Raw genomic sequence first — 13,844 nt, 5'->3', positions numbered from 1 at the left:
CACTCGGGCCGTTGGCTGCCAGTATTTAAAATGGTACCGATAGCCTTTGCCCTTACTATGTCACAGGGGCTACCGGTGCCATTGGTCAGCCCCTGTCACATGGTAGGAGCACAAGATGGCGCTGGCCATCCATGTTATAAAATCCAGGGTCGGCATGCACAAGGGGGTGCACAATTGTGCAACGTGCGCACGCCGAGCCACGCAGCCTGCCTTCGTTCCCTCCGAGGCCGCTACGAAATCGGAGCGGCCTCGGAGGAAACTTTCCTTCCACCCACGGCACCCCCCCTTCCCCTACCTAACCTGCCCCCCAGCCCTACCTAGAACCCTCCCTTACCTTTGTTGAAGAAGTTATGTGTGCCTCCTGGCAGGCGTAACTTACGCATGCTGGCCAACGGCCGGCCCGTGATCCCGGGCATAGCGGCACATGGCCACTGTGCTAGGAGGCTCAGGCTACGCCACGCTCCCTGGACCACCCTGGAGCGCCCATGCCCCACCCCTTTTTGCAAGCCCCGGGACAACCCGGGGCTTGCGTGCACCACCAAGCCTATGCAAGATAGGCTTGGCGCGCGCAGGGGGAGGCAGGGGGAGGTTTTCGGGGGTTGCATGCATAACTTACGTGAGCAACCCTTTGAAAATCTACCCCTTAGGGAAGATAAAGTCAGTATAGAAAGACTAATTAATTCTTTGCTTTGATGTTTACAAATGAAGATGTTGGGGAGATACCCGTTGCAAAGATGGTTTTCAAGGGTGATGATTCAGATGACCCTGGAAGATATAGTAGGATAGATTGACAAATGGAAGAGTAGCAAATCACCTGGACCAGATGGTAAAAACCCCAGGGTTCTGAAAGAATTCAAAAATTACATTTCAGATATATTACTAGTAATTTGTAACCTATCATTAAAATTATTCATTGTACTTGAAAACTGGAGTGTGGCCAATATATCCCCAATATTTAAAAAAGGCTCCAGGGGATATCCAGAAATCTCAAAGACTGGTGAGCCTGACTTCAGTACCAGAAAAAATCATGGAAACTATACTAAACAACAAAATGACAGAACATGTAGAAAGACATGTTTTAATGGGACACAGCCAGCATGGATTTACCCAAGGGAAGTCTTGCTTCACATATCTGCTACCCTTTTGAACATAAGAACATAAGAACATGCCATACTGGGTCAGACCAAGGGTCCATCAAGCCCAGCATCCTGTTTCCAACAGTGGCCAATCCAGGCCATAAGAACCTGGCAAGTACCCGAAAACTAAATCTATTCCATGTTACTGTTGCTAGTAATAGCAGTGGCTATTTTCTAAGTCAACTTAATAGCAGGTAATGGACTTCTCCTTCAAGAACTTATCCAATTCTTTTTTAAACACAGCTATACTAACTGCACTAACCACATCCTCTGGCAACAAATTCCAGAGTTTAATTGTGCTTTGACTAAAAAAGAACTTTCTCTGATTAGTTTTAAATGTGCCCCATGCTAACTTCATGGAGAGCACCCTAGTCTTTCTATTATCCAAAAGAGTAAATAACCGATTCACATTAACCCGTTCTAGACCTTTCATGATTTTAAACACCTCTATGATATCCCCCTCAGCCATCTCTTCTCAAAGCTGAAAAGTTCTAACCTCTTTAGTCTTTCCTCATAGGGGAGCTGTTCCATTCCCCTTATCATTTTGGTCTCCCTTCTCTGTACCTTCTCCATCACAGTTATTAGGGATGTGAATCGGGCTTCGGACAATTGAAAATATCGTATGATATTTTCAAAAACGTCAGAAATTGGGGGCTCCCCCAAAATGATAGGAAAACCCCACAAAATTGTTCATGGGGGTTCTCTTATCTTTTTGGGGGAGGGCGGGAAAAATGGCACACAAAAATAACCCCTAAACCCATCCCGACCCTTTAAAACTAATCCCTTAGCTTCCCCCACCTTCCCGACCCCCCCAAAAACTTTTTACAGGTACCTGGTGGTCCAGTGGGGGTCCCGGGAGCGATCTCCCGCTCTCGGGTCGTCGGCTGCCACTAATCAAAATGGCGCCGATGGCCCTTTGCCCTTACCATGTGACAGGGTATCCGTGCCATTGGCCGGCCCCTGTCACATGGTAGGAGCACTGGATGGCCCGCTCCATTTTTAAAGAGCGGGAGATCGCTCCCGGGACCCCCACTGGACCACCAGGTACCTGTAAAAGGTTTTTGAGAGGTCGGGAGGTGGGGGAAGCTAAGGGATTAGATTTAAAGGGTCGGGGTGGGTTTTTTGTTTATCGGCTCGGGCGCAGCCGATAAACAAAATCGCGATCGGGCTGGACGAAAAAACCCCCACAATGTGAATCGGAACCAGAATCAGAACCAATTCCGGTTCTGAGTCACATCTCTAGCAATTATATCTTTTTTGAAATGCGGCAACCAGAATTGTACACAGTATTCAAGGTGCGGTCTCACCATGGAGCGATACAGAGGCATTATGACATTTTCCGTTTTATTCATCATTCCCTTTCTAATAATTCCCAACATTCTGTTTGCTTTTTTGACTGCCGCAGCACACTGAACCAATGATTTCAATGTGTTATCCACTATGACGCCTAGATCTCTTTCTTGGGTAGTAGCACCTAATATGGAACCTAACATTGTGTAACTATAGCATGGGTTATTTTTCCCTATATGCATCACATTGCACTTAGCCACATTAAATTTCTTCTGCTATTTTGATGCCCAATTTTCCAGTCTCACAAGGACTTCCTGCAATTTATCACAATCTGCTTGTGATTTAACTACTCTGAAAAATTTTGTGTCATCTGCAAATTTGATTATCTCACTCGTATTTCTTGCCAGATCATTTATAAATATATTGAAAAGTAAGGGTCCCAATACAGATCCCTGAGGCACTCCACTATCCACTCCCTTCCACTGAGAAAACTTTCCATTTAATCCTACTCTCTGTTTCCTGTCTTTTAGCCAGTTTGCAATCCACGAAAGGACCTCGCCACCTATCCCATAACTTTTTACTTTTCCTAGAAGCCTCTCATGAGGAACTTTGTCAAACTCCTTCTGAAAATCCAAGTATACTACATCTACCGGTTCACCTTTATCCACATGTTTATTAACTCCTTCAAAAATGTGAAGCAGATTTGTGAGGCAAGACTTGCCTTGGGTAAAGCCATGCTGACTTTGTTCCATTAAACCATGTCTTTCTATATGTTTTGTGATTTTGATGTTTAGAACACTTTCCACTATTTTTCCTGGCACTGAAATCAGGCTAACTGGTCTGTAGTTTCCCGGATCACCCCTGAAGCCCTTTCTAAATATTGGGGTTACATTTGCTATCCTCCAGTCTTCAGGTACAATGGATGATTTTAATGATAGGTTACAAATTTTTACTAATAGGTCTGAAATTTCATTTTTTAGTTCCTTCAGAACTCTGGGGTGTATACCATCCGCTCCAGGTGATATACTACTCTTCAGTTTGTCAATCAGGTCTACCACATCTTCTAGGTTCACCGTGATTTGATTCAGTCCATCTGAATCATTACCCATGGAAACATCCTTGATAAAGAGATGCTCTGTCAATTTCATCTCACGCATCCTTCAAAACCTAAACCTGGTACCCGCAGAGGAGACCGCCCTTTGAAGGGGGGTACTGTTACGACTGTCACTGCCCGACGTCTCCACTCCACCCTCCTTACCTCTCTGGCAACTCCTCCCGCGGTTGATGGACGTTTGGCTGCCACAGCGTCTGCCTGCCGTACTCTCCAGTGTCCCCAGTCCGGCTTGGGCACTGCCTCCCGCCATGCTGTCCAGCTGCCTTAGGGCACGCGCGCTGCGCAGTCCTGCTTCAAATACTTTCTTTGGCGTGAACGTCAGGGGTGTCCCCCTGTGATGACATCACGCATCCCGGATACAAAAGGCCTACACTACTGCTAGCTAATCGAGTTAGCAACGCTTCAGGTATTCATACTGGAGATTCCTTATGGATGGGATTCGCTCTCTGTACCTAGCTACTCTGCCTCTCCATTATTAGACTTACTCTATTTGGGGTACCCGCTCCTCGGGGGCCTCTCTCTTCTCTTTCAGGTCGCTGTCTGGAACCGATACTCGTCCTCGAGGGCCCATGTTCCTGACTTGCTGCCTGGAATTCACTTCTGCCTGTAAGATACCACTTCCTACACCATCAGTGAGTTACCATCTCCTTCTCTCAGAGCTGTTCCCTTGAAACAGGTCCTCGCTCCTTGAGGGCCTGTCTTTACTTCAGCTCCTGTGATTCCTACCGAGAGAAACCACTGTGTGAGTACTCAACCAACGAGGCTCTATTCCAGAACCCTGCATATACTTCATTGTACTCACTATCTCAGTTTCTCTTCACACAGCACAGCCATTGTGGGATCGCTGTTCCAGAGCCTTGAGGGACTACAAGCTGAGCTGGACTTCATCTCAGCTCACTACTGCCACCTCTGGTGGCTCCTCAAAACTGTTAATAAAAGATCTATCTGTGTTGTGTGTCCTAAAGCTGAGCCTGACCTGTGGCCCCTCACGGGACTTCCCCCCATGGGCGTGGTCAGCAGCCACAGTGTCCAAGGGTCCACCCAAAACCTTACAAACAATAACACTCACAGGCTTTCTGTTTCTGATATATTTTTAAAAGTTTTTGTGAGTTTTTGCCTCTACGGCCAACTTCTTTTCAAATTCTGTCTTATCAATGACTTACATTTAACTTGCCAACACTTATGCTTTATCCTATTTTCTTCTGTTGGATCCTTCTTCCAATTTTTGAATGAAGATCTTTTGGCTAAAATAGCTTCTTTCACTTCCCCTTTTAACCATGTTGGTAATCGTTTTGCCTTCTTTCCACCTTTTTTAATGTGTGGAATACATCTGGACTGTGCTTCTAGGATGGTATTTTTTAACAATGACCACGCCTCTTGCACACTTTTTACCTTTGTAGCTGCTCCTTTCAGTTTTTTTCTAACAATTTTTCTCATTTTATCAAAGTTTCCCTTTTGAAAGTTTAGCATGAGAGCTGTGGATTTGCTCACTGTCCCCTTTTCCAGTCATTAAATCAAATTTGATCATATTATGATCACTATTGCCAATCGGCCCTACCACCTTTACCTCTCTCAGCAAATCCTTTGCTCCACTGAAAATTAGATCTAAAATTGCTCCCTCTCTTGTCAGTTCCTGAACCAATTGCTCCATAAAAATGTCATTTATTCCATCCAGGAACTTTATATCTCTAGCATGTACCGATGATACATTTACCCAGACAAAATTGGGGTAATTGAAGTCTCACAAACAATGTACCCTGGAATAGACTTAGTTTTTGGGTACTTGCCAGGTTCTTATGGCCTGGATTGGCCACTGTTGGAAACAGGATGCTGGGCTTGATGGACCCTTGGTCTGACCCAGTATGGCATTTTCTTATGTTCTTATGTTCTTAACAGGTGGGAACACCAGCATCAGATTTTTACATTGCCTCTATGATGGTGTCAGCAAGCCTGTCACTGTGTTTCATCTGAAACCAGCCAGTCTTCTCTTTCATTCACCTTCAATCAAATTTATTCAAAAATACTTTTTTTGGTTTTTTTCTTTCAAATTTTCCTCCATTCTGACTGCAAGACGGTTGAGACGATGGTCCAGTTGAGAATGATAAGCTAAAAATGTTTTTGGTCAAATGCCCCTGAAGAAGCACTACGTGTGTGAAACACGGCTGTGTAGGGAGCTTGATAAATTTTGGACTGTGATGATTTTATAAAAATTTGAAAGAAAAAAAATACAAAAAAAGTCTTTTTGAATAAATTTGATTGAAGGTGAATGATAGAGAAGACCGGCTGGTTTCAGATGAAACACAGTGACAGGCTTGCTGACACCTCCATAGAGGCAATGTAAAAATTTGATGCTGGTGTTCCCATCTGTTGTTTGTGATATTATTGCTTGGGTAACCCTGACGACTCTTTTGCTGATTGCTGTGGTAATTGAAGTCTCCCATTATTACCGCACTACCAATTTGGTTAGCTTCCCTAATTTCTCTTAGCATTTCACTGTCCGTCTCACCATCTTGACCAGGTGGACGGTAGTATACTCCTATCACTATAGTCTTCCCCGACACACAAGGGAATTCTACCCATAAAGATTCAATTGTGCATTTAGTCTCATGCAGGATGTTTATCCTGTTGGACTCTATGCCATCCCGGACATAAAGCGCCACACTGCCTCCCGGGTGCTCCTCTCTATCATTGTGATAAAATTTGTACCCTGGAATAGCACTGTCCCATTGGTTGTCCTCCTTCCACCATGTCTCTGAGATGCCAATTAAGTGTATCTCATCATTCACTGCTCTACATTCTAATTCTCCCATCTTACTTCTTAGACTTCTGGCATTAGCATACAAACACTTCAAAGTTTGTTTTTGTTTGTATTTTCATTCTGCTTTTTAATTGATAGGGATGTTAATAATCATGTAGATAAAGTCATTTGACAAAGTCCCCCAGGAGAGGCTTCTGAGAAAACAAAAAAGTCATGGGATAGAAGGCAATGTACTTTCATGGATTGCAAACTGGTTAAAAGACAGGAATCAGAGAGTAAGATTAAATGGTTGTTTCTCAATGGAGAGAAGTAAACAGTGTAGTGCCCCAGGGTAGGGGTGTGCATTCGTTTTGAACGCATATGTAAAACGCAACTTATATTTTTTTTAAACTTAAAAAAGTGATGATGCGCAACGCATCGCGATTTTCAACTTATTCAACATAGCTATGTTGAATACGTTGAACCTAAATAAACACTTAAACCCCCCACCCTCCTGACCCCCCCAAGACTTACCAAAACTCCCTGGTGGTCCAGCGGGGAGTCAGGAAGCCATCCCTGTATTCCTTTGCGCCTCCGCTCCGGGACCCCCGTTGGACCCAACCGGAACTTTTGGCCAGCTTGGGGGGGTCAGGAGGCAAGGTGATGCATATAGGGAAAAATAACCAATGCTGTTCTTACATGATTTGAGGTTTCATGTTAGGAGTTACCACGCAGAAAAAGATCTAGGCATCAAAATTGGCATTACATTGAAAACGTTGGCTCAGTGTGCTGCAGCATTCAAAAAAGCAAACAAAATGTTAAGAATTATTAAGAAGGGAATGGTAGAAAAAATGGAGAATGTCATAATGCCTTTATATCGCTCCATGGTGAGACCACACCTTGAGTACTTTGCTCAATTCTGGTTGCTGCATCTCAAAAAAGATATAGATGAACAGCAGAAGGTACAGAGAAGGGTGAATAAAATGATAAAGGGGATAGAATGATTTTCCTATGAGGAAAGGCTAAAGAGATTAGGGCTGTTCATCTTGGAGAAGAGATCGCTGAGGGGCGATATGATGGATATCTACATAATCATGAGATGATTAGAAAGGGTAAATGTGAATCGAAGTTTACTCTTTCAGCTAATAGCAGGACTAGAGGGCATTCCATGAAGTTAGCAAGTAGCACATTTAAAACAAATCAGAGAAAAGTATTTTTGACTCAATGCACAATTAAGCTCTGGAATTCGTTACCAAAGGATTTGGTTAAGGCAGTTAGCTTAACTGGGTTTAGAAAAGGTTTTGATAAATTTCTCAGGATAAGTCCATAAATTGCTATTAGTCAAGTGGACTTAGGGAATAGCGACTGCTTATTATCAGCATTAGCAGCATGGTATCTGGATTGGACACTGTTGGAAACAGGTTGCTGTGCTTGATGGATCCTTGGTCTGACCAAGTATGGCAACTTCTTATTTCTTAAGTTCTTTAGAAAATTTGCAAAGGCCTTGTAGTGCTCACATGTGCTCCTGCATTGCAGCCAAGGAGGGGAATACATATATATTTGATGACTATAGACATGACAATGTCAAGAGTATACCCAGTGCCCCTAGTCTGCCATGATTTCAAGGCCACAGCAGCTGTTACAGAATCTGTCTCATTTGAAGAATCACGAAATCCACAAAACAGTAGAAACAGGAAATTAAAGTGTACTAGGCGAAAATTTCAACTTAAAGTATCGCAGAATACGCACGACTATTGGGTGTCAGCAAGCTGGGTATGTGTAAGACCTCTGTGAAACAGAGATTCCCCGGTCCACTCGATCATTCACCCACAGCGGATCAACAAAAAGGACAAGCACCAATATTTGTCAAGACAATTTTTGTTGCACTTAAAAGGATATCTCTGACATAAGAGCCGGAGATTCTTGATAATAAACAGGAAGTGCATCACTTAAGCAAGAGGAAGGCCAGGTCCTGCCGCCTCCATATAACAGATCGGCAGCAAGGGCTGCTCCCTTACAAAATTAGAGTGCGTGAGCAGGCCCATAACATAAAGGTCTTTCTTCAAGGCTCAGAGCTTGGCATTTTCATTCGTTTTGTCCTTCTTCATCTGAAAGGTGGGTAGGAATGGTATGTACTGTGTCCATGCAAGCTTTCTGAGCCATTGTGTGACGCAGGGCAGATCATAACAAGAATGTTCAGTGTTGTCACTTGTACTCCCTTGATGCATTTGTTTATGCCAAGCTGATAATCCCCTTTCTTCATCTGTAGCTATTAAGTAAATAAAAGAATAAAAGAACAGGTTACTCTCCTTGAAGTCAGAAGCATTGGATGCTCCCAGAAAGGCAGATCACATGCTGCTAGTTCTTCTCCTGTCTGAACCTGTTGGAGTCCCAATAAGAGGAGAACGACTTTGCTCAAATATATCTCTGCTTATCCCTCAAAATTTTTTTTATAATTTTGGTCAGTCGGTTTCTTCCTGCTGCATTTGGGCTTCCAGCTCAATTGGAACCTAATTCTAGAGGGCTATGGTACCACAAAACTTAATTCACAACTATTTGGGAGTTTTCTCCATTTTTTTTTTCAATTCCTTTTCTCCTCCCCCACCCAACCAATCTAGACCAAGCCATCAAAGTCACAGTCCTTAGCCAGGAGCCACAGACTGCAGCTCCTTCTGCACTCTAAGCCTGATCATTAGGTGTCATCGTCCTGTGATGGCGGACTCCCTCCCCTCAGGGACTGGTTAACATTTAAAAACAATACAGCTTGCTAGATTGCTGCTCGCAGCTTAATGATTTGCCCCCATTATGTTCTTAAAGCACATTTAGAACTGAGAAGATAATAAGCATTGCATGGGTTTCAATTTTTACCAAAATATATTTTGTCCTGAAAAAAAAAAAGCATACAGCTCTTTTCCATGGTTTCCAGAAATGTTACCTTTCTACACATATTGTATCTACGTTTCCTGGGGAAGGAAGAAGGGAGGTAAAAGACTGTGCAGAGATTAGAAAATCAAAGCTACATGCATTGTTTCCCTCCCCTGACCTATCTGCATCCCCAGGACGATCCTTTTCTGCCACAGGTAAATATATGCACTTAGGCTGATATATTTACGCACTGTGAGAGGGACTGCTTTCACACAAGGGAATCTAGCTGGATATAGAAAGACATGATATAATGGGACTCAGTCAATATGGATTTACCCAAGGGAAGTCTTGCCTAACAAATCTGCTTCATTTTTTTTGAAGGGGTTAATAAACATGTGGATAAAGGTGAACTGGTAGATGTAGTGTATTTGGATTTTCAGAAGGCGTTTGACAAAGTCCCTCATGAGAGGCTTCTACGAAAACTAAAAAGTCATGGGATAGGAGGCGATGTCCTTTCGTGGATTACAAACTGGTTAAAAGACAGGAAACAGAGAGTAGGATTAAATGGTCAATTTTCTCAGTGGAAAAGGGTAAACAGTGGAGTGCCTCAGGGATCTGTACTTGGACTGGTGCTTTTCAATATATATATATAAATGATCTGGAAAGGAATACGACGAGTGAGGTTATCAAATTTGCGGATGATACAAAATTATTCAGAGTAGTTAAATCACAAGCAGACTGTGATACATTACAGGAGGACCTTGCAAGACTGGAAGATTAGGCATCCAAATGGCAGATGAAATTTAATGTGGACAAGTGCAAGGTGTTGCATATAGGGAAAAATAACCCTTGCTGTAGTTACACGATGTTAGGTTCCATATTAGGAGCTACCACCCAGAAAAAAGATCTAGGCATCATAGTGGATAATACTTTAAAATTGTCGGCTCAATGTGCTGCAGCAGTCAAAAAAGCAAATAGAATGATAGGAATTATTAAGAAGGGAATGGTTAATAGAACGGAAAATGTCATAATGCCTCTGTATCGCTCCATGGTGAGACCGCACCTTGAATACTGTGTACAATTCTGGTCGCCGCATCTCAAAAAAAGATATAGTTGCGATGGAGAAGGTACAGAGAAGGGCAACCAAAATGATAAAGGGGATGGAACAGCTCCCCTATGAGGAAAGCCTGAAGAGGTTAGGGCTGTTCAGCTTGGAGAAGAGACGGCTGAGGGGGGATATGATAGAGGTCTTTAAGATCATGAGAGGTCTTGAACGAGTAGATGTGACTCGGTTATTTACACTTTCGAATAATAGAAGGTCTAGGGGGCATTCCATGAAGTTAGCAAGTAACACATTTATGAATAATCGGAGAAAATTCTTTTTCATGCAACGCACAATAAAGCTCTGGAATTTGTTGCCAGAGGAGGTGGTTAGTGCACTTAGTGTAGCTGGGTTCAAAAAAGGTTTCGATAAGTTCTTGGAGAAGTCCATTAATGGCTATTAATCAATTATACTTAGGGAATAGCCACTGCTATTAATTGCATCAGTAGCATGGGTTCTTCTTAGTGTTTGGGTAATTGCCAGGTTCTTGTGGCCTGGTTTTGGCCTCTGTTGGAAACAGGATGCTGGGCTTGATGGACCCTTGGTCTGACCCAGCATGGCAATTTCTTATGTTCCTATGTTCTTATAACTCCTTAGTTATGATGCTAAATCCCTTTGAAAACAGTCTTCTCAGAGTGCATGAAAACTTGCATTAAACTGAGCACGTGCATACAAAATATTTACATTTGGTGAAAATGAGCACATTAGCTATTATCACCCTATTCTGTAGCAAGCACTAAATTCACCAAGGCCCATGGGGGGGTGGGTTGGTAAAATGAGTACCTCTTCAAGGATTAGTGTTAAATGTGAACATGCCAGTCTGATCCCCTCCTACAAACCCCTGACAATCAGAAATTCACTCCAGGCTCCCAATCCATTCCTCCCATTCCACTCATAACCAAAGATAGCCCCATCCCCCAATTTCTCCCTCCCATTTCCTGACAACCAAAATCAGGGTTGTCAAACAATCCCTCTTACCACCATCCAAAACAGCCTTCAGAGCCCCCTTTTATCTCATCCCCCATCATCTAACTGGGTCTCCAGGCCTATCTCTCAGGACCTGACCCATTACCCCCCCTCCCACCCCCCCCCCCCCCCCCCCCCCCATGAATCCTGACATCTTTTTCAGCAGGAGGGATTTCATGCACCTCCTGCTGGCACGACTGCTGGGTTCGAAATGTTATTTATTTATTTATTTAACGCTTTTCTATACCGACCTTCATGGCTGGAAGACCATATCAGATCGGTTTACATCGAACAGGGTAATAGTAACAAAAAACAGTAAAAATAGTAAAAAATAGTAAAAACCGGAAGAATAAAGTTACATTTAACAAGGTTGGTAAACTTGGAGCTATATACTGTTGGAAGGAAAGGACATAGGAACGCAGTAAACCAGAAGTGTAAACAATATGATAAAGGGTCTTATTAAGTGCTGGAGGAGGTACAGTGATTCATAGTACAAGATGATGACCTAGCAACGTTTCAGAGTGTCTCATGCTGCCAATCAGGGGCCAGAGATTGTTTTTGTTTGTCGGTGGGTAGGAGGGTTCAGGGTCTAGAAGTCCATTTTCAGTTGTCAGGATCCACGTTTTTGGTTCTTGGGGATGGTGGCCTAGGGGCCTATTTTTTTTTTGGTGTTGTGGGATGTTGGGATTGATCAGGGACCCAGAGGCCATTATTGGTTGCTGGAAGGGGGAAGGGAGCTCCCACAAGCTACTGGGCCTTTGCCCTTTGGTCCTGATAATTGCAAGAGATTTAAAGATGCAGTGCGCACACCTGTTAAAAAGTCCAATCTCTCTTTAGCATGGGCCTTTTATTGCATGCATGTTGTATAATTCATTGGCTTAGTGACCTGGCCACAAATGGAAATTTTTGAAAGTGCCTTAAAATATATTGCATGCATTCTAAGAAATTTAGAGCATGCTTTTTTAGTGACTCAGCCCCTAGGTATGCAATCCTTTGATAAACTGAGCTGTTATAGACACACATAATTCCCAGAACTGTCAGAAGATTTTTCTTGTTAAACAGAACAGCTGATAGTGCAATTCTTTATGAGTCTAGGGTCTTGATTCAGACTGAAATAACAGATCATGCAAGCTGCCCTGGATGTGCCTAACCTTCAAGTCTATCAATTTGGTTAACTAATTTGGAGCTTGCTTTCCACAATGTAATATTTACATCAGATTTCACATTGTGATGTTTGTAATATTAACATTCCAAGAGAAACTCTCTAAGTTCTCATTCCTTAGCTATTTTTCCCTATACAGTGCCTATGGAAAAAGAAATTACAACGCATCAGGTAGGGCTGACAGGAACAGAAATGAGGGAGCCAATATGTTGTCTTAGGATATCCCTCATCTACGATATCACACAATATAATATGGCACAGTTCAGTACATATAATCTGTTCTTTTCTGTTGATTGAATATAGAGACCAACTCATACTGCAATACATGTCTCCAGTTTATTTTACCTGAAATTGTGTTGTCTAGAATACATCCAAAGAATCCACCCACAAACATGTATGTTGTTAGAAGAACTGTGATGGCTTGATCAGCTTCTGTTAAGCCTATAGCATTAAAAAGAAACAAATTTGGGATTCAAATGTTCTGTAACAGCCAACTCCAAGCTTCCTGAACGCTGCCCAAGGAAATAAATGGTACACTAAAAATATACGCCTGGAATTCTGTATTTTCAAAGTTTTCACGACATAGTTCTGCAAGTTCCCTTTGTAGCCTCTATGATGGCTTTCCACAGTGGCAAACTGGGGGAGAAACTGCAGACGAGTCCCTAGGCTCTTTCTCAGGATGGTAATTCTACCAAGGCACAGAGCTTGTGCCCTTTTGCTCATTCAGTTCATGGGACAACTTCAGCAGAGAAGGTGAAGCATGGTGACAGTAGCGTACAAAGTCAGGTCAGTGAGAGGGAACGTGCTCTTCTGAACTGCAAAGTGTTCCACGCATGCATCTCCCGTCCACAAGCTACGAAAGAGTCCATTCTCTTTTCAGCAATCCTGAGGAGTTCCTACAGCAATTTAGTAACAGAAAGGAGAGGTGTAGGGTGAAACTGACAAGAATGGAAGGAAAAAAAGGAAGGATGGAAAAAGACAACCATTGGTCAGGGAGCAGAAGAAGTCAAGTGTGGAAAATAGAGGAAAAAGACAATCACAGAAAAAACACAAAGCAAGATAATGGAAAATAAAGAATGAAAAGGTAGGAGTAAGGTAAGTTTGTAGATAAGAAAGTAAGACAAAAGACATAAAGGAACCAGGAAAGGGAAAACAAGGGCATTGCATAGAGTTCATGAGGAAACTGCAGAAAGCAAATGTTTTAAATTTATATTTATTGAAATAATTATAGCTTTTACTATAGGCAAATTATAGAATATTAGGGATGTGTTTTGGTTTATTCACTCATTTTGTAGGCTCACCTACATTTTTTAAAAACGTTTCAAACACAAAACAATTTTTGTTTGTTTGGGGTTTTTTTGTTTCCCACTAAAGTCAATGAGGAAAGCAATGCAGCTTATTCTGACCATCAAAAATGGGGTTTTCCAATTAATTCTAATAAAACATGTGGGGAAAGAACATTATAAGGGCGA

At 42.6% G+C, this 13,844-nt stretch overlaps 1 protein-coding gene across 2 annotated transcripts in view; it reads right to left on the bottom strand.

Moving 5' to 3' along the window:
- Nucleotides 1-7,557: 7,557 nt before the first annotated feature.
- LOC115091371 (solute carrier family 23 member 1-like) overlaps nucleotides 7,558-13,844 on the bottom strand; it is a 184,475-nt gene continuing 178,188 nt past the window's right edge. For both annotated transcript variants that reach the window (XM_029601648.1, XM_029601647.1), the window contains 2 exons: nucleotides 12,718-12,813; nucleotides 7,558-8,546 (listed from right to left, as the gene is read on the bottom strand). In XM_029601648.1, coding sequence (XP_029457508.1) covers nucleotides 8,347-8,546; nucleotides 12,718-12,813 — 296 coding nt within the window. In that variant the 3' untranslated portion in view covers nucleotides 7,558-8,346. The remainder of the gene's footprint in view (nucleotides 8,547-12,717; nucleotides 12,814-13,844) is intronic.

The sequence above is a fragment of the Rhinatrema bivittatum genome, chromosome 4 (assembly GCF_901001135.1).
Source record: "Rhinatrema bivittatum chromosome 4, aRhiBiv1.1, whole genome shotgun sequence".
Lineage (NCBI taxonomy): Eukaryota > Metazoa > Chordata > Amphibia > Gymnophiona > Rhinatrematidae > Rhinatrema > Rhinatrema bivittatum.
This window is presented reverse-complemented; position numbering and strand designations above follow the sequence as displayed.